The sequence below is a fragment of the Sinocyclocheilus anshuiensis genome, unplaced genomic scaffold (assembly GCF_001515605.1).
Source record: "Sinocyclocheilus anshuiensis isolate Anshui unplaced genomic scaffold, SAMN03320099.WGS_v1.1 scaffold435, whole genome shotgun sequence".
NCBI classification, from domain to species: domain Eukaryota; kingdom Metazoa; phylum Chordata; class Actinopteri; order Cypriniformes; family Cyprinidae; genus Sinocyclocheilus; species Sinocyclocheilus anshuiensis.
The window spans coordinates 122,571-148,835 of NW_015552555.1; the positions used below are offsets into that span (position 1 = coordinate 122,571).

Genomic DNA, 26,265 nt, shown 5'->3' on the forward strand with positions numbered 1-26,265 from the left:
ATATTTATTTGCACTTTACTTAAATATATTTTATGAATATTTTTTAACTGTGTGCTGAAAATGATCATTGTAACAATGCATTGAAAGTATACTTTCAAAGTACATTATTAAATAACCTGAAGTTGTAGTTTATTTTAAGTTACATTTTTTAGTAATTTTGTTTACTTCTTCATGCTTGGAATTCACTTCATTACTTGGACATACATTGTTTTCAGAAAGTAATAACACAAATAAATACATTATAAAGTGTACAGTCAAGTAAACACTGTCTATATTGCATGGGCAAAAACTGAAGTTCACTCACTGCATTAATATTATTATATTATGTTGCATTATTATAACATATCATTATACATTTTATGGCGAAATAAAGCTGAAAAACAAAAATTGGCATTGATATCTGTATAAAGCTGCAGAAGTAGTTCCCCAGGAATCAGTTTTTAGTCTCTTTCAATATTGTTTGGAAGTGGAATGACATACAGTTTGTCTTTAGACCTAATAATTACACATTTACACTTGAGTGATTGAGGATGGACAGCAAATACATTATGAGACACTATATAAATGTTGAGGATATATTTAGCTGAACATCTCTAAAAATTGTTCCTCCACGCAAGCTCTTCAGCTAAAGCAATCTGTTTGTGGTGGATGCAGAAGATGCCCCATCCTCACACTTGAAAGCCATCAGGGTCATAATTTCACAGAATGTTCCATCACTTAACCGTACAACAGAATTGTTTCTCTTTTAAAGAGTCGTGTTATTACAGGAATGATTAAGAACAATGCTCACTGAGAAAAAAAAAAATGTAATGCTGTTCACTTTATTTAAACAATTCCTTTTAATTTAACACCATTATATCAGGTTTTCCATTCAAACACGACTGCATCATGTTAAACAGACTTGTTTGTCATGTTAAACATTTTTTCTTTTAAATAATGTTTTTGGAGAAAATATGTTTGTATAGAGTACAGGGATATAGGTTATTATAACTAATTAAAAGCTAATCAAATAAATAAATAAACAATAGTAAATATACTTACTATTTATATATTTACTAATATTGCCTTCTTACAGCCTTTTTATTAAATGAATTAGATATAGCCTAGTCACAAAATACTGCTGTAATTCAGCAAGCAGAGCATACAAAACAGGTTCCTCTGCTTTGAAAGTTGAGTGACTGATCGTCTTACGCCCCATTCACACGCGACCGTCATAGTGACAACAGCCAATCACATTAGTCTTCTGGTGTTGCAGGCTAGCGTCTGCGCTAAGGGATCATTTGAATGAAAGGTTTAGTCGATATTAAACAAGGATTAGATAGCACAATAAAGTGTAACGGTATATTCACACGGGACGTCGGCGCTTGATGGAGGGCGTTTCTGAAGCTTGGTGTTGACGCGACCGTCATAGTGACAACAGCCAATCTGCACCAGGGTATTTGCATAAGGCGATCTGATTGGCTGACGCCTGCGTTGGCGCTTGAAAAGTTGAAAAGTTTTCAACTTCTGCCGCGAGCAACGGACCCAACGTGACGCGACGGACCCACAATTAATTTCGCCAACGCTTGACGTCACTCCATTCAAAGTAGAAACATTAATTTTCTGTAAAGCTGCTTTGAAACAATGTGCATAATAAAAAGTGCTACACAAATAAATGTGAATTGAACAAAACTTGATGCATCATTTTTTTCGCCTCTCCAGATCAGTAGGGAAACCATACACATACAAACCATCTTTATATAGAGAGCAGGGTTCCTACACATTTTCCATTTCAAAATTCCATACTTTTCCAGACTCAAATTTCCAAACCTCTCAGTAGATTTTTGTTGAGCCCGACCGATATATCGTTTTGTCGATATTATCAGCCAATATGAGCCTGTCGCAGATATATCGTATCGGCGAATATGAATTTTTTTTTTACAGAATATATAACGCAGATGAAATGCTTCTAAATGGTGTAATTACTTAGTTTGTCCAGCAGAATTTGTCTCCATTGTTTGCTACTGGTGGCTCAGGTCAGTGTAGTGTTGAGATGCGCAGATGAGCTCAAACTTCACCCGAGTCCGCTACTTTAAATAAATTATCCGCCCACCACCCACCACACCTATATTTGATCGTCACATTACAATGATTCTAAGTCTTAGTTTTGCATGATGATATGATGAATGGATGGTTCATTTTTAACAGCAGATTCAGTGACGTTAGAGCTGATCTGTGCATCCCAGCATGTTTCTCGTTTATCGTTGGTTCTTCAATGCCACCGGAGCTGATCGCGGCCACTCAGTCAATGCTTGTGTTTATATCGGCCACACCACGGCCCAGAACTCATGCTTATCACATCGGTCACATCACATTTCCTAACTGGGTGTCTACACCGGACGCGAGTGGTGCAGCGCGGTGTGACAAAATACAATAGAACCCATTATAATCAGTGATGCTGTCTCTACACTGGATGCAGCGCGACGCGACATGACAAATCCCGACAGTAAACTGATGCCTCGTTCGTCGTTCTATTTATGACGTACTGACACAAAGTACAAATGATTTTCAATGGTCGCTTTGTCGCGTCCAGTGTAGACATGGTGTGTCAGCATAGTTTGTCAGTACAGTCAGTAACGTAGCAGATTGAAAAGTTAGTATCTTTCTGCAGTCCAATAGACGGCGGTGCAGTGGTGGCTTGCGTCTGTTGAATGGTGATTTAACGCTACGTTATCACCTAGTTGGAGAGACTCAATGCTCTAAAGTAAATAAACAATGTCCTCGTCTTTTACTCTCACAATGAGCTTATCATATTCGTTTGCTACATTAGTAGGGCCCAATGATTTTCGCTAGATTTTTGGCCCATATTTAACATAAATGGTTCATACAGAACTATTTTCAGCTTTATATTTGGTATATATTACAGTCATCTATAAATATTTTTGTTTTTTCAGGTTTTTTTTTTGCATTGATATTCTTGAAGTGATAGAAACATACAAGTGAACATAGAGAGACCTGAAAATAAAAATATTATTTAAAAAAAACAGACTTTTGCATGCACACAATAAATTTTTTTGTGCCCTTGAGAATCTATTCACATGTGCATGGGAATTGTTTTGCATGCTTACACAATTTCTAGTTTTATATAACCCATTTCCTTTGCGCATCACTGCCATCTTGCTATAAATAAAGCAAGAGCATGGATGAACAATGTCCTCGTCTTTTACTCTCACAATGAGCTTATCATATTCGTTTGCTACATTAGTAGGGCCCAATGATTTCCGTGATGTGGAAAATGCAGATGGAATCGCGGAATCCAGTCATAAAAATGGAATTGACTGTATAACGCGGAATTTAATGGAATTTGTCTTATTTTTGATGAATAAATAAAAAACAGGTCAGTACATATATATAGACTGTGTCTGTGAATATTAAACTACAAAAATATTTAAATACGAATGTTCTGCATGTTCATTTGATTACCAGAAAATACACAACACAGAATTTGTGAAAAAAAAAAAAAATCATTATTATTATTAATAAAAAAACAGACTTTTTCATGCACACAAGAAACTTTTTTGTGCCCTCGAGAAACTATTCACATGTGCATGGGAAATTTTGGACGCTTACACAATTTCTAGTTATATATAACCCATTTCCTTTGAGCATCACTGCCATCTTGCTATAAATAAAGCAAGAGCATGGATGCACATGAATTAATAGAGATCTACTTGCTCAAAATGTGGCTTTCCTTATAGTAGTACCTCTAATATTAAGGCCTAATGTCCAATTTAGCCTCTGCGGCGGCGGAAAAACCATGACACGAAATGATGACTGATGGCATAATATGGCTGTGTGCACTGACCTATTCACCAAGTTCAAGGATCGATAAAAAAAGCCTGGTTTTGTAAAAAAGTGTTCAAAGTGTGGCTTAGGGCAGTATGTCATATTTCAAGGCCTTAGGTCTCCTTAACGCATATTCTGTGGCGGCCAAAAAACCACACCGCGAAATGGGCTGATGGCATAATAGGTGGCTCAAAATGCATTGTCCTATATGCTAAGTGTAATGGTTTCTCGTGCGCACATAAAAGTCAGTATATTTTTTATTTTTACAAAGGTCCTTGAGGCTATGTAATATGGTGCTAAGAATATCGTGAGAAGAAACCCAAAATGCAAAATTAAAAAGTGCACCTTGCACCAAGCGCACCAGTCGTGTTTGACAATGATTAACAACTGCCACTTCTTGTATGATAAACTTATTTTCATTAAATTCTTAAATTTCTATTATAAAAAACTAAATAGGGGCAAAAGTCTGGAAATGCAAATATTTTTCCATACTCCGCTTTCTTTTTTTGCATACTTTTACAGACCTGGAAATAGAGACCTGCACTCCCGCGGGAGTACCGCGGGACCCGCGGGACCCAACGCAACAGTGTGCGGCGCGGGACAACTCTTGATGGGCGAGTGCGGGTGCGGGCGGGAAGAGACAATATTTTATCTGGAGCATTTATGCTGGTATGTTGTGGAGCTTAGGAGATATTACAGAACCATTTCATGTAAATTTCTTCGATGTACTGAAAACAAATCTATATAGATTACTTTTATGCGGGCTTTTGCGGGTGGGAGCGGGACAAAACATGAAGGTCGCGGGCGGGAGCGGGACCAGATAAGCTATATTTTTGCGGAAGCGGGACAGAATCTTGCGGGAACGGGCGGGAGCGGGACTGAAAACTCCGTCCCGCGCAGGTCTCTACCTGGAAATTACTTAAATCAAATTCCATACTTGTCCATACTTAGGAACGTAGGAACCCGGAGAGAGGCTGAAGTTACCTTGGTAAAAGACCACGATGTTGTTTATATAGCAAACATGGACTTTTACCATGGTAATGTAAGCATAAAATATGCTAACAAGGCAGGTAAGGATAGCTGACCACATTAATCCTCAAATATTAGCAGATTTTATCTTTTAAAAACAACACTGATTTAACTACATATATATACTTTTTTTTTGCCTCTGAATAACATTTGCAAATGAAAATAAATTGGTCTATACTAAAAGTACTTTTTACAACTAATTACAAAATAACTTCAGTTCAACATCAGAAAAACAACATCAAAATTTAACAATAAATAAAAATGCATTTTTTTTTATTTTTCCAATCTTTTTTATGTACGCTTTCATTCAGCAGAGCAGTGAGACCCTGGTGGAGCTGCTGGACCTGGACGGGCTGCCATAGAAAGCCTGGTGTGGCATCATCTGGGATAGTCTCCAGAGTGTTTGAGTGCATATTTCCACTGTCCAGCAGTGAGGTTCAGGTTTATCCTGCAGTACAGGGCTCTGGTCTGATTTAAGGAAATGAGGAAAGCACTAATTGTGTAGAGCTATGAAAAAGTAATTGGTGGAAGAAATATGAGTTACTTTAGTAAAGTACTTTCAGTAACTACTATTAGCACATTGAGGGAAAAATGCATGCATTTAAAACCTTAAGTAAAAGTATTATCCTTCATACTGTAATGTACTTAAGGTATGAAGAGTAAAAGTAGCCTATGTATTCTGCAGAAACAACTATATATGATGGTCTTGCATTAGTATTACTGCTTCACTACAGTGTACTGTATGTTGCATTTTACTTCTGAATATGTTCAAGGTTGTTACATTTAAAATACTTTATATAGGCCTACTGTTGGGCAGTTTAATGTACAACAGTGCATGATATTGCAAAGGACCATGTTTTTGTATTGCAGCTGTCCTACGAGAAAAAATATCATTTGTATGTGAATACTTATGGAATGCATTTCGGTACACTCCACCACTTTGTTATTTTGGAGATGAAATGAATAAAGTGTATTGCTAAGTTGCTACAACTGTGAACCATATCAAGGCTGCTTCCAAAGCACTCGGACCGGTCTAGCCTACGGAGGACTCTTCTTGTTGCCTAGCAACTTTGTCAGCTGCAGTAGACAAGCGCAGTAACATTTGTAAGTTAACTTTTTATATTCGGCTGCATAAAACTAAACAGGGTTGAGAACCTGTTTAAATATGTTCACCATGGTCCATTTATGTACATAATAATCAATAATAGAATAAACAACATAAAATCACATTTTGGTAAGATGTAAGTCGACATTTAATCGCTTTATATTTTGTATTTGGACCGGTCTAGCCTACGGAGGACTCTTCTTGTTGCCTAGCAACTTTGTCAGCTGCAGTAGACCAGCGGCAGTAACATTTGTAAGTTAACTTTTTATATTCGGCTGCATAAAACTAAACAGGGTTGAGAACCTGTTTAAATATGTTCACCATGGTCCATTTATGTACATAATAATCAATAATAGAATAAACAACATAAAATCACATTTTGGTAAGATGTAAGTCAACATGTAATCGCTTTATATTTTGTATTTTTTCACGTCATTACAATATTAAAGTAAGTCTTACATTTAAAGTGTAATTCGGTAATTAAAAGTCAAGAACTAACAATTCAGGCTCCATTTATTTTCGTTTTCATTAACAAATAACATCTATGGCAGCTCTCTTCTCGCACCGTTGCCACGCGACTGGAGCATTAATCGGGAACACCTGCTGGCGCAATCAGGAAATTCTGCGAAGGCTAGACTCGGAGCGTCCTTCGAAGGCCGTGTCGGCTGCATCCTTCGGAGGACCCGTCCTCCGAAGGATGCAGTCTTTGAATTGGGACACAGCTACTGTATTCCAACTGCCTGCTATGAACTTCCTGGAACTATTTGAGGTCTACGTGAATCACGTGAAGATCGAGCGTTCCGAACTTCCGTTGTCGCAATTCTCTCTCTCTCACACTTTACGGCTCTTTTCTGATGTTGAGCCAAGTGGAGCGCGGAGGTTGTGGTGTCTCCCCATAAAAAGAACATCTCACTGAACTAGTATGAAGAAAGTTAGGAAAATATGTTTTTGTACTTGTCCATCCCGTAGGGACTCCGTTAAACTGTGTAGATTGAGGTTGGGGCACTGGGGGTTAAATTACTTTTTGTATATTGTAGGAAAGCATATTTCTGGATTATGTTAATGTGGGAATATGGAAACAGTAGGGCATGTTTTCTTGGAATGTAGAAAGTATAATATACAAAGAAAAGCACTTTTTGATGAATTGGCAGAACTTGGCGTTGAAGTGTTTTCTGTTAATTCTTTGTTTGGACACAGTGATAAGCATAAACTGATCTCTGAGGCCGGAAAGAGAGGAAGAAGAAGAAGAACTAGTCTGAAGCGCAGTTCATTTCGTAGACCGAACAGAGTGGAGCTCATTTGCAAAGCAGCAGTTTAGATTGAATTATTATTACTTTTTGTCTCACTTCTCCTACCGCAGGTAAGAGAGCTCGGATGAATGATAAGCCCAGGAGTGATAAAAATTAAGGAAAGCTAGTTTATCGTTGATTCTGAAGAACAAATTAGATCTTGTTGACGACTAATTCCGGCAAGTGTATCCGCTGATAAAGAGTGTATTTAATATTACAGTTGACATGAGATTGTATTCGTTTAAAATAATTGGAACTTTGTTTTAAGTCTATATATATTTCATATTTTAGGCTGTACTTTAGAATTGTGAGCACGTGGTGTGTCCATGAGCACGTGTTTGCGCCATCGCTCTCATTCACCGTGAAATTACATTAAAGAGCGTTTAATAAAGCTACATTAATGTTTGCTAAATTATAATACATCAGTGATTTTGTTTTTGTCCCTCTTTTAGGGTTATTTACAGTTACAGTGGACTTTGTGGCCAGGGATTCTAGGTAAGACCAGGCCTGACTTCATTGCATCAAACATTTCCAGTTTGTGTGGTCTGGAATGATGTGTTTACTGCGTTAGACTGCTGAACATCACTGATGTCAAATCAAATCTCTGACCAGACTGGTGAATTTCAACTACAATCTGTTTGATTTTGAAGCTGGAATGAATGTTTATGATGGCATTTTCTTTTGCAACAGGGAGAGAAGGTGAATTGGAAGAGGCAGAGGTTTGAATGTTCCTCACTATGTTCATTGTAATGGCTGTGGTTTTTGCAAATGTATAACTTATTCTGTATTGTAATATTTTATGTGGATGTAACAAAATTGCACAATCCTGTTTGTTTCTGTACATAATAAACAAAATACACATCTTTGCTTGTGTGTGTGTCATGTATTGCAGTGTTTTTATTATATAAATATATATGTAAGCACTGTATTTGAACCTGTGAAGCCCCTTCATGGCTCAATGGGTCAAGCAACAGTGCAACAGTAAAAGCTTGTTATAACTGGAGCTTCTTGGAATTTCCCCCCAAGTTGCTCTTTTAAAAGCAGTCGACAACTTTTTGTATGTATATGCATTTTTCCTTCTATATAAAGGGGTGTTGAACAGGGGGGTTATAGTGGATCTGAGTAAGAGGCCCACAATGGTATATTTAATTTGTTGCAGTGTTGTATATGAGCACTGTCTTTAAACCTATGGAGCCCCTTTGTGGCTCAAAGGGTCAAGCAAAGGCTTGTTATAACTGGAGCCTCTTGGAGTTGCTCTTTCAAAACCAATCAACAACCTTTATGAATCTGAAGTACAAACAGCTTTTGAAAAAATGCCTCCGGAATTATTTTTGCAAAAGCAGTTTATCAATTTCCACACACAATCATGTTGTCAATATGGCAGAATACAATATTCAAATGAAATATTGCGCAAAGGAAATAGCAATTGTCAGAGCGCACACAAAAGATCAATTGTGAATGGTAATAATTGTAGCATAAACCGTGATCCAAATAAACACATTGAAATCAAACTACATGTAGCATTGATACTTCGACTTCAGTCCAAAATGGAGGTGGAAAAGCCATAATTCATGTTCACTTAAACCTTAGCGGCAGCTAAGATACAGAACTTGTGATGTTGGATATAAAACACTTTTTCAGACCTGTCAATACCAAAGTATCTAACAATGGAAGAATATCAAATCTCATGATATTTTAGATGGCAAAGTTCACTTGCCACTTTTAACCAACAGAAACTACCTACATGATTTAATACACCATTGGCCTGCAAGCGCAGTAAATAATAATAAAAAAAGTCTACCTGATGGCGACCACAGATAGCAATACTTGACAAATTATGCCAAACAAGGTAGACAAAAATATGAACTGTTTGTACATTCAACAATCTTCTTCACATACAAAACACATGAGTTCATCTGTGTTGGAAATAGAATAGCACTTATTTTGAGCCTTGATCTGACATGCAATGTGAGGCGTAGCCCAGTGGTTCTCAACCAATTTCTTGCTTCAGGACCCAGATTCTAGATTGGACATCCCAACAATTGATTCTCATTCAAAAGTAAACAAAAAATACCTTTCAAATCAAACACTAAAATATACTAATATTACCATTAACTGCCCAAAAATATACAGTTATTTACAAGACCGGCTGAATAAGAAACATTGTGGTCAGCACAAATATATAGATCATATATAATGTAATCGGGTTGTATTTTATACACCTTGTGCAGTTTCATTAATGGGTTTTAAAGGCGAGGGCAGGCCATACATACAGTCCTTTATCATCTCTCTGTCTGGTTCTTTAGTCTGTTCAATCTTCAGTTCAAAAACCCTGAAGAGAATGAACTTTTTTAAAATTTAGGTTATGGATCATACTCTTTATTTAGCAACTTAAATTTATGAAAAACACAATGGCTTAAAATTCTCATTTGAGTGTAATTTACGTAAAAATGTGAAAGCCTCTTTAGTAATGTTCACCACAGATCTTATTTTACTTGTACAATCATAAAACACCTTTCGAAAAACCAGTAGAATTTACAAACTATGGCGAATTTGCCTTCAGGTTGCTCCACAAATAGACAGATCTGTTTGAGTTCTGTGACATGAATTTGTACCAAAAAATGCCAGGATTGATTAGATGACAAACTCAAACTTTAGAAAGATATGAGAAGTCTTTCTCTTCTCTTTTAAAAGATTGGCCTATTTATCTTGCTGACCTAACTTTGTACCTTTATCCCTGCTGTTCTCTGAGAACAGGCCTACGACTCACCATTTGAGAACCACTGATCTACGGCCATTGCGGAGGGGTGATGATTGGAGAGATCTCGCTTCGAAAGCTCTTGAACCCTATCCTCTAAAATAGTCCGCTTGAGTAGGGATGGCTTGGGGATGAGAGGTTATTTGGCTGGTGTCCCTCTTGAGCACAGTGAAATTGATCTAATTGCATAATCAGACGCCACACATAGGGCTCAGGCAGCAGTGAATGGAAGAGGATAATGGTGGTACTAGTAGATCTGTTGTGTCTAATAAGTTATTTGCTGCGAGAAGCATATGACAATCACGAGAAAATCATAAATAGGGTGCAAATCTCGGAAATGCCCCCTTTTGGCTTAGAGTTTCTGTTAAAATGACCAGATTCATCCGTTACTGGTGTTTATAGCACGTTCTATACATCCCAAGGATGCACGACCCCAAATGCTTTAACCCTCCAGGTGGTTTGCAGGCACCCTGTCATCCCAAAAGTCCAGTGAAAGCCCTCGGGTTGTAATTCCTATCTGCCAACTAGACGTTAGGCTATTGGAGGAGAGAGTTTAGGTTCTATCATGCGACACTAGGACATTTGGTATGTCAGCGTGCATCAAATGGAGGTAGCGTATACACTTTACCTAGTCACATACAAGTCTTCTGCTGTGTCAACATCACCTGTATGCATTTTATTATGCCACCAAAACCTCTTTATCCTGTTTGAGGGCCAACAGCATATTTATTCATACTGTCCCGAACAAATCAAATGCAAGCAAGCAAGCAATATTGTCCTTTCTTTTAGTTATTGATGTGTTCAGATTTTTCACAGCTCTGTTCAATGGGCAATATGGCACCTGTAATTTTCAACTCAGGTACAGTCCTGCCCTCATGGGACTGAAGTGTTTATCTTTTGTTTGCTACAGTAACTAATCTTCACATGTCCTCAAGGGACTCCTCAGGGTCCAAGGATTCTTCATTCTTCAAGGCATTGGCATTGGAACGCGTGTCCATGGCAGAGTGCATGATAGGCAGCCAGACGTCATCCATGTTTGGCATTACAAATATTTTCTGCGTAAGGTAGACAAAAATAAAATACTTGTCTAATAACAGCAAACAAATATGGGGAAATTGGCAAAATCTCGTTTTACCACAAATTTGAAGGTGCTCTAACACTTTATTTTACAGTGTCCTTGTTACATGTTATTTGTACTTACTATAGTAATAACAGGACTGTAAAAAGAACACCATAAAAATAGTGTAACCGAAGGTGCTTGCATGATTGTTATTCAAATTATACATTCAGAGATCTCATCTATGAGCTCCTTATGTACTTATACACAAAATATTTGGCTCCAAACTGGTAATGATGGGTTTGCAGCTTTTAATTACCGAGAGAAAACCAAAAGCAGGGAACCTCAGTTTTGGCCCTCAAGGTCCACTTTTTTGCAGAGTTTAGCTGTAAACTAACTCAAAGGGGTTTTTGATTAAGTGGAGCTAAACTCTGGATTAAGGTGAACATCGAGGACAAGATTTGAGAACCCCTGCACTAATGAATGGCAATTCTTTTTATCCTATAACACCTTTGAAAAATCTTTTCAATTTAGTCTGATGTTAAAATGATGTACTTTGTTCAATGACTTGACTCTATATTACAAATGATAGAATTACTGTATAATGATCACTGTTCACATCTAGACACTCGTGTCTACACTACACTACCAAATTCTTTAAAATCCAGCTGAAAATTACAACTACAGAAATATTTATGAAAATAAATGCACATTAAAATTGTAAAATCAAATTAAAATGCATTCATGTTCAGTATTTAAAAATAAACGTTTTCATTTTATAATGCAATTGATTTTGCATTCATAATTATATCCATGGAAGACTATATTGGTGTTCACGTTAAGTTCACATATGCATACCTGGAACTCCTGATTGAGTTTGTTTTCTATCCAGTCGGTCACATGAGCAAAAGTAACCTCTCTCTCGCCCAGTTTAGGCCGAGCTTTCAGTTCCAGATGAGGAGGACTTCTGAAACCATACCTGAAATAAACAGAAACATCCACATTCACATCTTTACTCTGAAAACTTAATTTCAGGAACATGTCCATGTGACATTTCACCTTAGGACCTTTTATGTCCAGATGTTTTACGTTTGAGTTCTAAAAAATAAATATACTTTGCAGGGTGCCTAATTGTCAGAAATACTGCCAAGACACACAAAATCTTAATGGCTCTAAATGGCTTCATGTTATTTAAGCAAAATATAATTCCTTTTAAATTTTAAGCTAAAATATATCCTGGACATGTTCTTTACAGGTTTCATGTGCTTCAATCATGCAATAAAATCATTTAAATGCATTTTAAAACCCAATCTTGTACGAATGCTTTTATATGTTCCAGTCAGGTTTTAGGTCTCATTTGATACTGTTGATAATGGTATTATATTGCAGCATTTGGAAGATGTTGGTATTACAGGTACTGCCTTAGATTGGTTTAAGTCATATTTAAAGGATAGATCATTTTCATTTGGCATTGGAGATTTATGTTCTACATCAGCTAAATTACATAGTGGTGTGCCACAAGTCTATACTTGGGCCTATTTTATTTTTGATATATATGGGCCATCCTATTTTCATTTGGCATTGGAGATTTGTTCTACATCAGCTAAATTACATAGTGGTGTGCCACAAGTCTATACTTGGGCCTATTTTATTTTTGATATATATGGGCCATCCAGACTCATTTTTTTGTAAGTATAACATTATGTATCATCTATATGCAGACGACACCCAGGTATATATTCCAATAGATCCAAAAGACTTGTTCAGTGTTTAGTTGAGATTAAAGCCTGGTTGGGAAGCAAGTTTCTTCATCTTAATACTAAAAGACTGGGTGTGTTGTCTTTAGACCCTCTTGTGCTTCTTAGGAAATTATAAGTAGGCTAGCCTCTATGAAGATTAGTTTCAGATCATGTCAAGAATTTGGGATTCATTGATTTGGTTTTGGTTTTAGATAAACAGGTTACTAGTGTTGTTAAGGCTGGGTTTGATCAACTCAGAATTATTTCTAAATTGAAATCAATTGTCTCTTTTAAGGACCTGGAGAATGTTATTCATGCTTTTGTATCATCACGCATTGGCTACTGTAATTCTTTATATATAGGTATCTCACAGGGGCAATTATCTCGTCTTCAATTAGTGTAAAATGCTGCTGCTAGACGTTTGACTCACACAGAGAATTATCCCAGTTTTGGTTTCTTGCCTGTAAAATTTTGAATTGAGTTCTGTTGATGGTTTTTAAAGCGTTGCATGGTATTGCCCCAAAATATATTGTTGACCTTTTGATACCTTATCAAAAGACAAGAAATATGAGATCTTCGAGTCAGATGATTCTTCATGTTCCTAAAACTAGATTAAAATCAAAGGGTGATAGGGCCTTTTCAGTGGCTGCCCCATGATTATGGAAACTTCTTCCAATGCACATTAAATCTTGTCCATCTGTGGATGCTTTTAAGTCTAAGATTGAAATATCTTTTTAGTATAGCTTTTAAAATTGATTAGAGTGATCAGGATTTAATTTTTATTTTTTGTTTGTGTGACTGTATGTCATTGTTTTTGTTGTATTAATGATGCTGGAAAGACTTTGGTCAACGGCAGTTGTTTTAAATATGCTATTGAAATAACATTTGTATTGTATAGATGCATGAAATATCTTGGCGTGTACTGAATAATGACCAGTAGATGGCATGCTAGCAACTTGTAGGATGCCCAAAGATACTATCAGATTTTAATTCTGTGCAGTAGTAGTGTGAAGAGGATATTGAAGGAAGCGCTATACCATATCCTGTCTGTTGGAGGTGGTGGAATGTTGACAGCTAGTGTTCCTCGACACTCCTGAACCTCCACCGTCAGGAGCAGCGGCGTATTGGAGACCTCCTCTATCTTCTTCTTAATGAACTCAGTTTCCGTGGCTTTCTGGAAATACTTAGACTTGGTAATCTTGTCCACAAAGCGCATGATTTTGCTGGGTCTGTGTCCCCCAACATAACTGTGAAGAAAAGAAGCCACAAGCCAATTATTCATGCAGTAAGTTCTGCCAGAGTAATATCCAGGTGTGCAGCCATCTTCAACCCATAGACAGATTCTGTGCCCGAGCTCTATGTTGGGCTGCTAAACTGGTAACAATATCCCAAATTAAAGACAGAAGGAAATGGAAAGATTCTCAATCTCACCCTTCCACTCCTGGAATTTCAGGCACTTCCACAGCATCTTCCTCATCAGAAGATCCTGCACTCGATGACTCTTCATCACTGTCAGCCAGGAAGTAAGTGCGTGGTCTGGGTCTGGTCCATGCACACAAACAAACAAAGGCTTATGCAGCATGTTTCTATGATAACTGGTTTTCTGAAAGTAAGGGAAGTTGCAAAGCTGCAAAACACCTATACTAAAGTCCTTTACACAGCCGATACACAGTCAAAAAAAAGCACTTCTTCATAAAGATGAAAAGGTCTGTTCCGAACCCCAGAGAGCTGTAACACTTTTAGGTATCGTCGGCATATTTCACACACAAATGCACAATCACATGTATCACTCATCTCAATCCCAGAATGCAATGTGAAGCTTATTCAAGGGCTTAGAACAGAACTTCTGCAAGCACATGCGGGGATGTGGTGGTGTTTCAATGGTGAAGTGTCTTATCAGTTTAATATATGGAGCTAAATTCTAAGCAGCAGCAATGTACAATGCAGTGAGAGATTTCAGAAAAGCCCTGATTCAACTCACCATTAAGAGTTCACATCCAAAAAGAAATCAGTCCAGAGGAAACAGTAAAAAAAGAGTAAATGATAAATACATCCAAAGAAAAAATAACCCATCAAATAAACTCAGAATTTCACAAAAGAGCAGAAGCCCAGATATTTAGAACAAGAGATGAGGAACATCTGTCTTCTGAAATGTCATCCATGCTCTTACCCTTCTTTTCCCTGTTCTCCAAGGCCTTCCCCCTCCTTCTTTCCCAGTCTGGTCAGGTTCATCTTGGTTTCAAGAGTCATAAGAAAGGAACCGTTGTACGAGATCTCGAAGTCAAACCAAAGGCCTACCAATGGAAATTCAAACAGTAGTTTATACAGTGGTCCCAACAAAATGGCCTCAATGTCAGTGCATTAATAACAAAAGTGTCATTTGCGTGTTCCACTTACAAAACCCAAAACTCTTCCCAGAGAATAATCATTGTGATTCTCTAACTTTAACATTTGAATCAAGTGTTGTTAAGGCTGGGTTTGATCAACTCAGAATTATTTCTAAATTGAAATCAATTGTCTCTTTTAAGGACCTGGAGAATGTTATTCATGCTTTTGTATCATCACGCATTGGCTACTGTAATTCTTTATATATAGGTATCTCACAGGGGCAATTATCTCGTCTTCAATTAGTGTAAAATGCTGCTGCTAGACGTTTGACTCACACAGAGAATTATCCCAGTTTTGGTTTCTTGCCTGTAAAATTTTGAATTGAGTTCTGTTGATGGTTTTTAAAGCGTTGCATGGTATTGCCCCAAAATATATTGTTGACCTTTTGATACCTTATCAAAAGACAAGAAATATGAGATCTTCGAGTCAGATGATTCTTCATGTTCCTAAAACTAGATTAAAATCAAAGGGTGATAGGGCCTTTTCAGTGGCTGCCCCATGATTATGGAAACTTCTTCCAATGCACATTAAATCTTGTCCATCTGTGGATGCTTTTAAGTCTAAGATTGAAATATCTTTTTAGTATAGCTTTTAAAATTGATTAGAGTGATCAGGATTTAATTTTTATTTTTTGTTTGTGTGACTGTATGTCATTGTTTTTGTTGTATTAATGATGCTGGAAAGACTTTGGTCAACGGCAGTTGTTTTAAATATGCTATTGAAATAACATTTGTATTGTATAGATGCATGAAATATCTTGGCGTGTACTGAATAATGACCAGTAGATGGCATGCTAGCAACTTGTAGGATGCCCAAAGATACTATCAGATTTTAATTCTGTGCAGTAGTAGTGTGAAGAGGATATTGAAGGAAGCGCTATACCATATCCTGTCTGTTGGAGGTGGTGGAATGTTGACAGCTAGTGTTCCTCGACACTCCTGAACCTCCACCGTCAGGAGCAGCGGTGTATTGGAGACCTCCTCTATCTTCTTCTTAATGAACTCAGTTTCCGTGGCTTTCTGGAAATACTTAGACTTGGTAATCTTGTCCACAAAGCGCATGATTTTGCTGGGTCTGTGTCCCCCAACATAACTGTGAAGAAAAGAAGCCACAAGCCAATTATTCATGCAGTAAGTTCTGCCAGAGTAATATCCAGGTGTGCAGCCATCTTCAACCCATAGACAGATTCTGTGCCCGAGCTCTATGTTGGGCTGCTAAACTGGTAACAATATCCCAAATTAAAGACAGAAGGAAATGGAAAGATTCTCAATCTCACCCTTCCACTCCTGGAATTTCAGGCACTTCCACAGCATCTTCCTCATCAGAAGATCCTGCACTCGATGACTCTTCATCACTGTCAGCCAGGAAGTAAGTGCGTGGTCTGGGTCTGGTCCATGCACACAAACAAACAAAGGCTTATGCAGCATGTTTCTATGATAACTGGTTTTCTGAAAGTAAGGGAAGTTGCAAAGCTGCAAAACACCTATACTAAAGTCCTTTACACAGCCGATACACAGTCAAAAAAAAGCACTTCTTCATAAAGATGAAAAGGTCTGTTCCGAACCCCAGAGAGCTGTAACACTTTTAGGTATCGTCGGCATATTTCACACACAAATGCACAATCACATGTATCACTCATCTCAATCCCAGAATGCAATGTGAAGCTTATTCAAGGGCTTAGAACAGAACTTCTGCAAGCACATGCGGGGATGTGGTGGTGTTTCAATGGTGAAGTGTCTATCAGTTTAATATATGGAGCTAAATTCTAAGCAGCAGCAATGTACAATGCAGTGAGAGATTTCAGAAAAGCCCTGATTCAACTCACCATTAAGAGTTCACATCCAAAAAGAAATCAGTCCAGAGGAAACAGTAAAAAAAGAGTAAATGATAAATACATCCAAAGAAAAAATAACCCATCAAATAAACTCAGAATTTCACAAAAGAGCAGAAGCCCAGATATTTAGAACAAGAGATGAGGAACATCTGTCTTCTGAAATGTCATCCATGCTCTTACCCTTCTTTTCCCTGTTCTCCAAGGCCTTCCCCCTCCTTCTTTCCCAGTCTGGTCAGGTTCATCTTGGTTTCAAGAGTCATAAGAAAGGAACCGTTGTACGAGATCTCGAAGTCAAACCAAAGGCCTACCAATGGAAATTCAAACAGTAGTTTATACAGTGGTCCCAACAAAATGGCCTCAATGTCAGTGCATTAATAACAAAAGTGTCATTTGCGTGTTCCACTTACAAAACCCAAAACTCTTCCCAGAGAATAATCATTGTGATTCTCTAACTTTAACATTTGAATCAATATATCTAAATTATATAATTGATACTTTTTCATCATTTCATCAAGTTTCACTAACCCAAAAAACATGATTGCTTTGATTCTCTACTATTCTGACACAACAGGCCACCAGTTGCTTGTCCCCTGAAAACAAGCAAAGCACTTCTTTCCTTCAACTTTGCCTGATTTGAACACTCTACACCAAATCAAGCGGGCTGGAATTCTGCATCCAGCATGTTTACACTGATTAAATTCTTACAGGAGTCACTAGTGAACCCCCGGAAATCTTGAAAGCCATGCCGTCATTATGCACACTTCCTCCTGAGCGAGTGAAAGGTCAGTACTTGAGTTTGCTCCACTCTGATTGGCTCAGAGACACACTGATCCTCTGAGCTCAGTGGGCTGCTTCCTCTATGACGAACGAGAAGTTTAACAAGCTGGCAGGAGTCATTTACCAAATCACACAGACTCACTGTAGGGGTGCTGCTCCATCAGTACAGTGCAGATAGAGCTTGACTCCAAGGCACATCTAATGGTTTTGCAGGACAGTCCACAGTAAATGATTTGAGTATTATTTACTATAATTTACAGAATCATTTACAGACTTTTTTTTTAATCAGCAGTAAAATAAAGAGATGAACAAGGTCTCATGACACTGCTGAAAGAACCACACTTAAAGTAAAATTTTGTTAGGCACCTTGTGTGTTTGTTTATTAATTTTTTAAAGCCATGTTAGGCACCTTGTGTTTGTTTGTTTATTAATTTTTTAAAGCCATGTTAGGCACCTTGTGTGTTTGTTTGTTTATTAATTTTTTAATGCCATGTTAGGCACCTTGTGTGAAAATGTAACCTGGCGATTCTTGCTATGGGCCCCATGTTTGTTGCCAAAGTCTTCTATAAGTGATTTTAGCATTACAGCATTCCTGCAGTTCAAAGAGTAGAACAAGTGCTACACCAAGGTCATGGATTCGATTCCCAGGGAAGGCATGAACTGATGAAATGTGTACCCTGAATGCAATCCAAGTCACTTTGGATAAAAGTGTCTGCCAAATGCATAAACAGTAAAGTTGCTATCCATGTGTTACAGTGTTCTGGTAGCTTCTGAGCCACTGTCAAAGTGGTTGCTAGTGGTTGTCCATAGTGGTTTCTTGTAAGGCTCAATATTTCACATATACATATACATATATATATATTAAGGCTGCACGATTAATCGCATGCGATATTTAATGCGCATCTTGTCAGAAAGCCGGTTCTGTAATCAGCGGTAAATCTCCATCACCTGCGGGCTTTCACATTGAGCAGCATTAACTACACAGAGCCCTTTCTCTTTTCTGACCACCGCAAATAAATCTCTCTTGAATATTTTTTTCTATTTCGGAAAGTCATAAACACTTTTTTAAACAAATTTTTTCGTATGCAATTGGAGCAAATGGGAATGCAAAAATTCTATTTCTTGCAGTTTCCATTCACAACCAGTTTACCCAACTATGATGACTTCCACTTCTGAGAACCCCAGAAATGTGAAAAGTATCTATTGTGCTTTCATTGCAAATATACTTTTTCTTAAAGAAAGTACTAATGATTTGAATAAAGGACCATTTGTAAATTTTTTACTTGTAGGCAGGCCAGAGGGCTTCTTGGCATCGGCTTTCAGCTTGGACGCAAGTAGCATCCTTCTGAACCATTCCTCTTTGTCTCTTCCTGTCCTCCCAAACAGGTACAGTACAGGTTCTGTGTGCACTCTCTTAGGTTCTTCACTAGTGCCTACAGCCTCGGGCCTGTCTCCTACTGCAGGGGTCTTCTCCTCCACCACATCAGACTTATCTCCCTGCACTTTGGCCAGGAAGTCATCCTGCTTGGCCAGCTCAATGCAGATGGGATACTTCTTATTCCACACCCTTTTCCTGGCCAGGCTATGAGGCACCAGGTAGATCTGTAGTACAAGAACTCAAATGTAACCTTCATTTGTTTAAATAGTATGCATTTAAAGGGTTTAATAAGTTTTAATTTTAAAAAAGCTTGGCAAAATAACTGTTTTTAGAAAGGTTCAGATTTCACACTTTTTTTTCTGTGCAAATGAAATTCTGTATCACAGATGCTTAAGTGCAAGAAAAAGTTTGAGTTTCATTATAGAAATATTATTATGGCACCCTGTTTGTCAGTAACATTTTAAATACTAAACATTCTATGTCACATTTTATAATTCAATTATAAAAAAATTCTGTAATTAGAGTCACAGAAAGATTTTCAAACCTTAATTTACATAAACAAAAAAAAAAAAACTAAAGTTTGAATGGGGCCTGTACATTAAGTGCTCTGGGCTAAATTAATTGCAGAAATTTAAAACAACAAAACAGGTTGTGCACTGAGCGATCGTGTGTACCACCCACCTTACTGTTGGTGAGATCATAGATTTTCTGGCTAACATAGGTGACGTCAGGTTTGAGCTCGTTGAAGGTTGCCCGGCGGGGGATATTGCGGTTAGGTTTGGACAGTCGCAGGACAGAGCCCTCCAGACGCACATACACAGAGTGAGTGAATGTGGCATGATACGTCTCAGGGTCATAGCTGTAGATCTCATTCATCCAACCCTGAGTACATAAGCACAGAAATTTTACAACGAAACAAATGGGCCACAAAAAATAAAAATAAGTAGTAAATAAGGGACCAAGCACAATCTACACTGCATTAATTTGTTGGGCTACAAGTCAGACCGTTATCCATTATGTCACACCATATACAGCTTCCACATTCTGAGAAACATTTCAAGTTGAGAATGAACACATTTGTGGAAAAACTGCAATGTTATGAATAATTCTGAATACAAAAAACAATCCATTCTAAATGTTTTTGTTGTTTGTTTTTTCCAATATAAAAGAAAATAGTAAGTGATTATTAGTTTTTTTTCAACCATTTGATAAGTCTTATGAACACCACTTCAGTACTTGGCCCCTAAAGGCAAAATGGAGAAAATTACCCCTGAAAAGCATTGCTTGACCAGGACACGTAAATAAAAACACTACAAGGAGTCGGTGCCAATAGCCTTGTGGGCAGCGTGTTGACATATTTAGCACCGTTGCACTTCGGGCATCCCGAGTCCGAGTCCCGGCTCGGGGACCTTTCCCGATCCAGTCTCCCCTCTCTTTCTGGCACTTCACTTCCTGTCAACTAACTGTCCTATCAAAATAAAGGCAAAAAATGCCAAAAATAAATCTTAATAAAAAAATAGGCAAGGACAAAATTAAATTAATTACAGCACTGATAAGTAATCAAGTATGAGGAAGGACTGTACTGCCTTTGTTGGCTGAAGGATGGGCAGTCAGATGAACAAAGGTAGGCCTGATAATATTACACAGCTCAGGCAAAATGACAACGCTCAGCCTTACAGCCTGTAACAATGTACCCGTACCACACATTACTCTCTTCCACTTAATCAGTCAGGTTAAAAACTATAACAATACATATATAGAAATATTTTAACTGAAGTAACTGTTTTACTATTATAACTGTTTTAGCATCCACCAAAGACAACAACTTTCTGTTTATTCTAAGCATGCACTGCAGTTATGTGCTGTGTCAATATCAGTCATAACAGTCATTTTGATTGTTATCGCTCTTGAGCTGGAAAAATAAAAATAAATAAATCGATTTTTACTTTTTTTCAGCTTAATTAAATTGTGGTAATTTTAGTAAAAACATCCCTGAATGTTCTAAACCTCTTCATTTGTAAGATTTTACTTCATGAGTCAATCAAGGACCTAGTCAATGATAAGGATAACAGCTTTACCAAAAATCTTTACCAAAAACGATCTGGTGCCTCTTTGCTTCAGTTCAGTTTAGAGAAATGGCTACAGATTAAGTGGTGACGGTGATGATAATAAGCCTGATTATGAGCATTCCTGGCTGCTATAAAGTAGTTCATTCTGACATAACGTCACTGTCTCCAAACAAGTAAACTACAAATGATACTAATATACACTCATGGTGTGCTGAAAAAAATATCATGAACCTAACCTTTATATCCAAAATGAAATCTCAGTTGGCCAGACAGAGATTCATCTTCTCGAAATCATGATGGTAGTGTACACAGTGAGTTTTTTTTTAAAGTTTAGCTTAAAGGTGTGCTATCATGTGACACCCTAGTTTATATTGTTACTTTCTCATAAACGGGTTGTCCTGCACTGAAACATGACATCAGCAACATCCACCATGACCTAGTGTGACTATCAAAGTGTGACAATCATGTGATCATTTTCCACTTCAAGCAAGCAATGCAGAACTGACCAGATAATTTCATTATCAGGAGAGGCCAAGCAAGGCCACAGGCCACACTAGATAAGTTGGTTATCAGCTTTTTTTTTTTTTTTGAAGGCCTCAGCCATTTTCTGTAGCTGAACAACCTCCTTTAAAGGCTCTGGTTAACAATCTTCACCCTAGTACAACTTTAATGAACAAGTCAAGTGTCAACTCAGGAAGCAGTCTATGCACATCAGAAAAGTCATAATAGCTAGGCTTAGCAAAATTAAGTAACTGTCAACAATAACAGACTGTTGGAGTGGAGAGACATTTAAAAAACAAGCAAATGTACTTTCTGAAAAATACAATTTGGATTCCTTGTGAGCACTATGGCATATGGAAGATAGACTTAATACTCATTGCCATTATGCATTTTTTTTTAGCATTTGTAGATCTGAGAATATGATGACACATTTTCCTTGCCAGGCATTATATAACTGGTATGATCAAATATCTCAGTAAAGCATGGTGAAAAGCATAGTGAATAGACAAAAATATAGGCAAGCTGCCAGGTAAACATCTAGCTCTTCAAAACTACACCATTATCCACAGCACCAGAATCATCTTCAGCAGCAGGGTGGAACCCACCTTGTGGATGGCTGGTTCTTTGATATCCAGAGGAACCCTGTTCCATTTCTCTCTTCTGCTCCAGCTGCCATGATGGCCACATGAAGATCTGCTTCTTGCTGACAACCACACCACCAGAATAGCTAGCACGAAACCTGCCACCACTCCCATCAAAACCCAACACACATATGTAGGAAGTGGTAACACAAAGTAACCGTAAACTAGAGATATAAGAAGAATCAGCACGTTGTGGGGTACTCCTGGAGGCTCATCTTCTTCCTCCTCCTCTTCCCCTCCTTCAGTTGGTTCCTCACTGCATCCCCCTGTACTCCCTCGTCGAACTTGGGATGAACAAGGCTCTTCTCCATCTAACTCTGTGTCAGTGCAGGGCTCAAAGTCTTCAGTGTAGAGCTCGCAAAACTCTTCGTCTTCTTGACGAGCAAGAGTTGACATAAAACACCTGTCCAAGCCCAGAGAAGGTGATTTGTGCAAAGGCAGCTCAACAGTTGGCCCCTCAAGAGGACTTTCTCCTTCCAGGTCTTCCTCTTCCTTGATGCAATAGTTATTGTTGCTTTCTGAGTGGCCATTGAGGGCAGACAGGTTGGAGAGTTCAGAGGCACTGGAGGAAAGGTTCCTGGACCGGTAAGAGACTCCTGCAGTTGTGGAAGTGTTTGCGCTGATGCCACCAGGTTCCTCGCCAATGATTTTGCTGAGCAGCTGAAAGGGCTCACACATGACCTCTGACAAACGCCGCTTTGTGTCTTCAATACGTGCCTCCACCTCCTGAACTTTGAAGAAGGAGCGGCTATCGGGTGAGGTGAGGGGGGATGAGGGAGCAGTTTTGGAGTCTCCACTCGCGGCAGGGGCGCGAGACTGGGTGAAAGGTTTGAAGAGGTGCAGATTGAGCCGGGAATCTGAGGGCCGATGAGATGATGAAGCCTCCTGCTCGGATCGAGCAGTGTCTGTGGACAAAGACTTAACCAGGGTCTTCATCAAATGCCGGTGCCTTATCGGCTGGGGAGCAACTTCACGAGATTCCACCTCAGTGGAAAGGGACTTGATTAGGCTGAGGAAGGGCTTTGAGGGAAGGCCAGAGACCTTGGCTGGGGATGAGCTGGAGGAAGCTGAATGGGTAGAAGGTACTGAGGCAGTCGACCTCTGTTCAGAGAGGGGGGATGAGGGAGCAGTTTTGGAGTCTCCACTGACAGCAGGAACACGAGTCTGGGTGAAAGGTTTGAAGAGGTGCAGATTGAGCCGGGAATCTGAGGGCCGATGAGATGATGAAGCCTCCTGCTCGGATCGAGCAGTGTCTGTGGACAAAGACTTAACCAGGGTCTTCATCAAATGCCGGTGCCTTATCGGCTGGGGAGCAACTTCACGAGATTCCACCTCAGTGGAAAGGGACTTGATTAGGCTGAGGAAGGGCTTTGAGGGAAGGCCAGAGACCTTGGCTGGGGATGAGCTGGAGGAAGCTGAATGGGTAGAAGGTACTGAGGCAGTCGACCTCTGTTCAGAGGGCCATGAGAAGCTAGCAAGACCAGAAGTGGATGTGCAACCCAGGCTGATGTAAGGGTGCTGTATAGCCAGGGCAGAAGTGTGGGTCTGGGATGACAGTCCTGCAACCATGTCCGCTTCCAGTCCTTCAGAGAGAAGCTCCTCGCTGGCCTCCTGTGCAGTGACTACAGTCTGATCTTCAGTTTCAAGGCCAGAAGGGGAAACAGCTAGCCTGTAGAGTTCTTCTTCTTCCTCCTCCTCTTCCTCATTTCCCTTGGCGGAAAAGTGTATGGTGATGGTATCTCGGGAGAGCGAGCGCTGCACCTGCAGCTTACGGGCTGCTGAGGACCGAGAAGAGGAGGAGGATGAAGAAGGGGGGTTTAGTGTGTTTGCATGGTCACCACCCTGACTGGTCATGGCACCACTCAAAAGAGCCTGTGGGTGCAGAGAAGAGAAAGGTTACATATAATACACACTCTTCAGATCAGTTCATCATCCCCATACTGAAAAAAAAAAACAGGCTAGTTCAGGTCAGTGTTTCCCATTAGTTTCCTAGACTGTGGTGGCCTGCCTGAGTTTCATACTGAGCCGAAAACAAATCTTATAATAAAAGATCTCTAACATTGTGTTTGGTGCCATTGCTTTGGCAAGCATCTGTCAATCGAATTAAAAATGTGATATGGCTTAGCGCAATTATCAGAATGCAAAAGGCTGTGATTTAATTTTAGAAGTATACAGTTTGTTGCGCTGTGTGTTTTTGAGTGAAGCTATGCAACGTTTTTATTTACACACGTGCAGCTCATGGTTTACGGTCTCAGTTAATACTGGAAACTTCATCTCTATATGTGCTGTGAGTTTAGCCTACATCTGAGAATGCAATGTGTACCATTCAGTTTAATTTCACATTTGCATAACTCTCAGGTTAAAAAGGGTGACATTTTTTACATTCTGTCAAGGGTTTAATTCTGGCACATTTACAGTAATGTTAATGTGCATGGCTCCTGTAACCAAATAAACCTAACATTTCTGTCTTGATTGTCTTCCAGAAAATAACAGTGTGAATGTAATGTGGACTAAGACACCATCAACTAAAGTGAGGTTTAAGTCCACTTTAAAGTCCTGATACAAGTAATTGCAAAGGTTTTTTAAACCCTGTTCAAACGGATTACTGCAAAGGGTTGAAGCTCTCGATTTCTCAAAGTGAACCAGATTGATGAATTTATTTAAAATTGTCCCCCTTAAGGGTCTGAGGGCTGACAAAATACTGTGGGAAACACTGCTGCTAGTAACAAACGTAAAGGGATAGTTCACCCAAAAATTACGATGCTTGTTTCGCTTCAAAAGACACCAATTCGTTGACTAGCGTTATATGGTTCACATCACAAACAATGTGTGTGCTTTTTGGAGCATCAGCATTTGGGAACCCATTCACCTGGACTAAAAAAAAAAGATTCATTATTTTCTATCTTTGTGTTCATCTGAAGACAGAAAGTATATATACACATCTGGAATGCCACGATGGTTAGTAAATGATGACAGAATGTATTTTTGGGTGGATTATCCATTTAAAAGACCACTTAAAACTATTACTGGCAACCAATATAAGGTACCTTTTCACACATTTGTGCTGGTTTCAGCTGGTCACCCAACATTCCTACACAAGTTAAGCTAGTTTACCTGCAACAATACCAGCTTAACCAGTTTGTACACAATCCACTTTTAGTTAAGTCAAAGTTGAGAATTCAAGTGCTTTATTTATTTTTAAAAAGATATACAAAAACAAAAAACAATACATCAAATTCTAGACACAAACTAAACTTGACTTTAACTTGACAAATCCCAAAACAAGACACTCACCAAAGAAGAGGGTTACATAAAAGCCACATCTAGGCACCAGACAAAAGGAAACTAGCTATGAACACACAACAGAACTTCCTTGACACAAACAAGGAACACCTGAGCACAATCAAGACAGAAAAAGGAAACTTGAGGGACAGGAAACAATGAACAAGACTGGACTATGAACAGGAATAAACTTCAAACTAAAAGACATAACATAATAAAAGACATGAATTGAAACAAGAACAAAACTTAACCAAATGTGACTGCACACATTTAAAACCACTTAAAGGGTTCATGAATTGAGAAATAAAAAAATTCCCTGATCTTTTGACACATAAGATTCATTTTGCAATAAAACCAAACTGCAAGTTTCAGAACTCAAAACTTCCTTGATAGACCACAAACAGTTTTTAGTTGTGAAAGAATAACGTCTCTGCATACCTTCCAAAGGATTTGATCAAAAAGACTGTTTATTTTTCAATGAAGTCCGTGATCATGGTCACAGTCATAATTGGACACACACTTTTCAGTGAAATATGGACACTACCACAACGCCGCAACATGTAAGTAACCAAAATTATTAGTAATTCTACAGC

General features: G+C 38.6%; 1 protein-coding gene and 1 long non-coding RNA gene across 2 annotated transcripts; one reads left to right on the top strand and one right to left on the bottom strand.

Moving 5' to 3' along the window:
* The first annotated feature begins 7,226 nt into the window (after window positions 1-7,226).
* On the top strand, window positions 7,227-8,103 carry LOC107664535 (uncharacterized). The gene is made up of 3 exons (XR_001631468.1): window positions 7,227-7,319; window positions 7,701-7,743; window positions 7,939-8,103. It is a non-coding gene; the product is annotated as an uncharacterized LOC107664535 (long non-coding RNA).
* A 470-nt stretch (window positions 8,104-8,573) lies between these two features.
* On the bottom strand, window positions 8,574-25,815 carry LOC107664532 (testis-expressed sequence 2 protein-like). The gene is made up of 13 exons (XM_016455124.1): window positions 25,685-25,815; window positions 25,438-25,504; window positions 22,355-24,262; window positions 19,861-20,061; window positions 19,085-19,403; window positions 17,205-17,328; window positions 16,467-16,577; window positions 16,125-16,282; window positions 14,973-15,096; window positions 14,234-14,344; window positions 13,840-14,049; window positions 11,922-12,042; window positions 8,574-11,061 (listed from the first exon to the last, which is right to left on the bottom strand). Exons 2-13 carry the CDS (start codon window positions 25,477-25,479, stop codon window positions 10,927-10,929), a joined length of 3,564 nt encoding a protein of 1,187 aa, XP_016310610.1. The 5' UTR covers window positions 25,480-25,504; window positions 25,685-25,815; the 3' UTR covers window positions 8,574-10,926.
* Between the last annotated feature and the right edge of the window lie 450 nt (window positions 25,816-26,265).

Coding starts and splice junctions, on each gene's coding strand:
- LOC107664532 (XM_016455124.1), bottom strand. CDS start 25,479: ATGTTGGGTGACCAGCTGAAACCAGCACAAATGTGTGAAAAG. Junction 20,062..22,354: donor AAGAACCAGCCATCCACAAG/GTGGGTTCCACC, acceptor TTATGTACTCAG/GGTTGGATGAATGAGATCTA. Junction 19,404..19,860: donor ATGATCTCACCAACAGTAAG/GTGGGTGGTACA, acceptor CTTGTACTACAG/ATCTACCTGGTGCCTCATAG.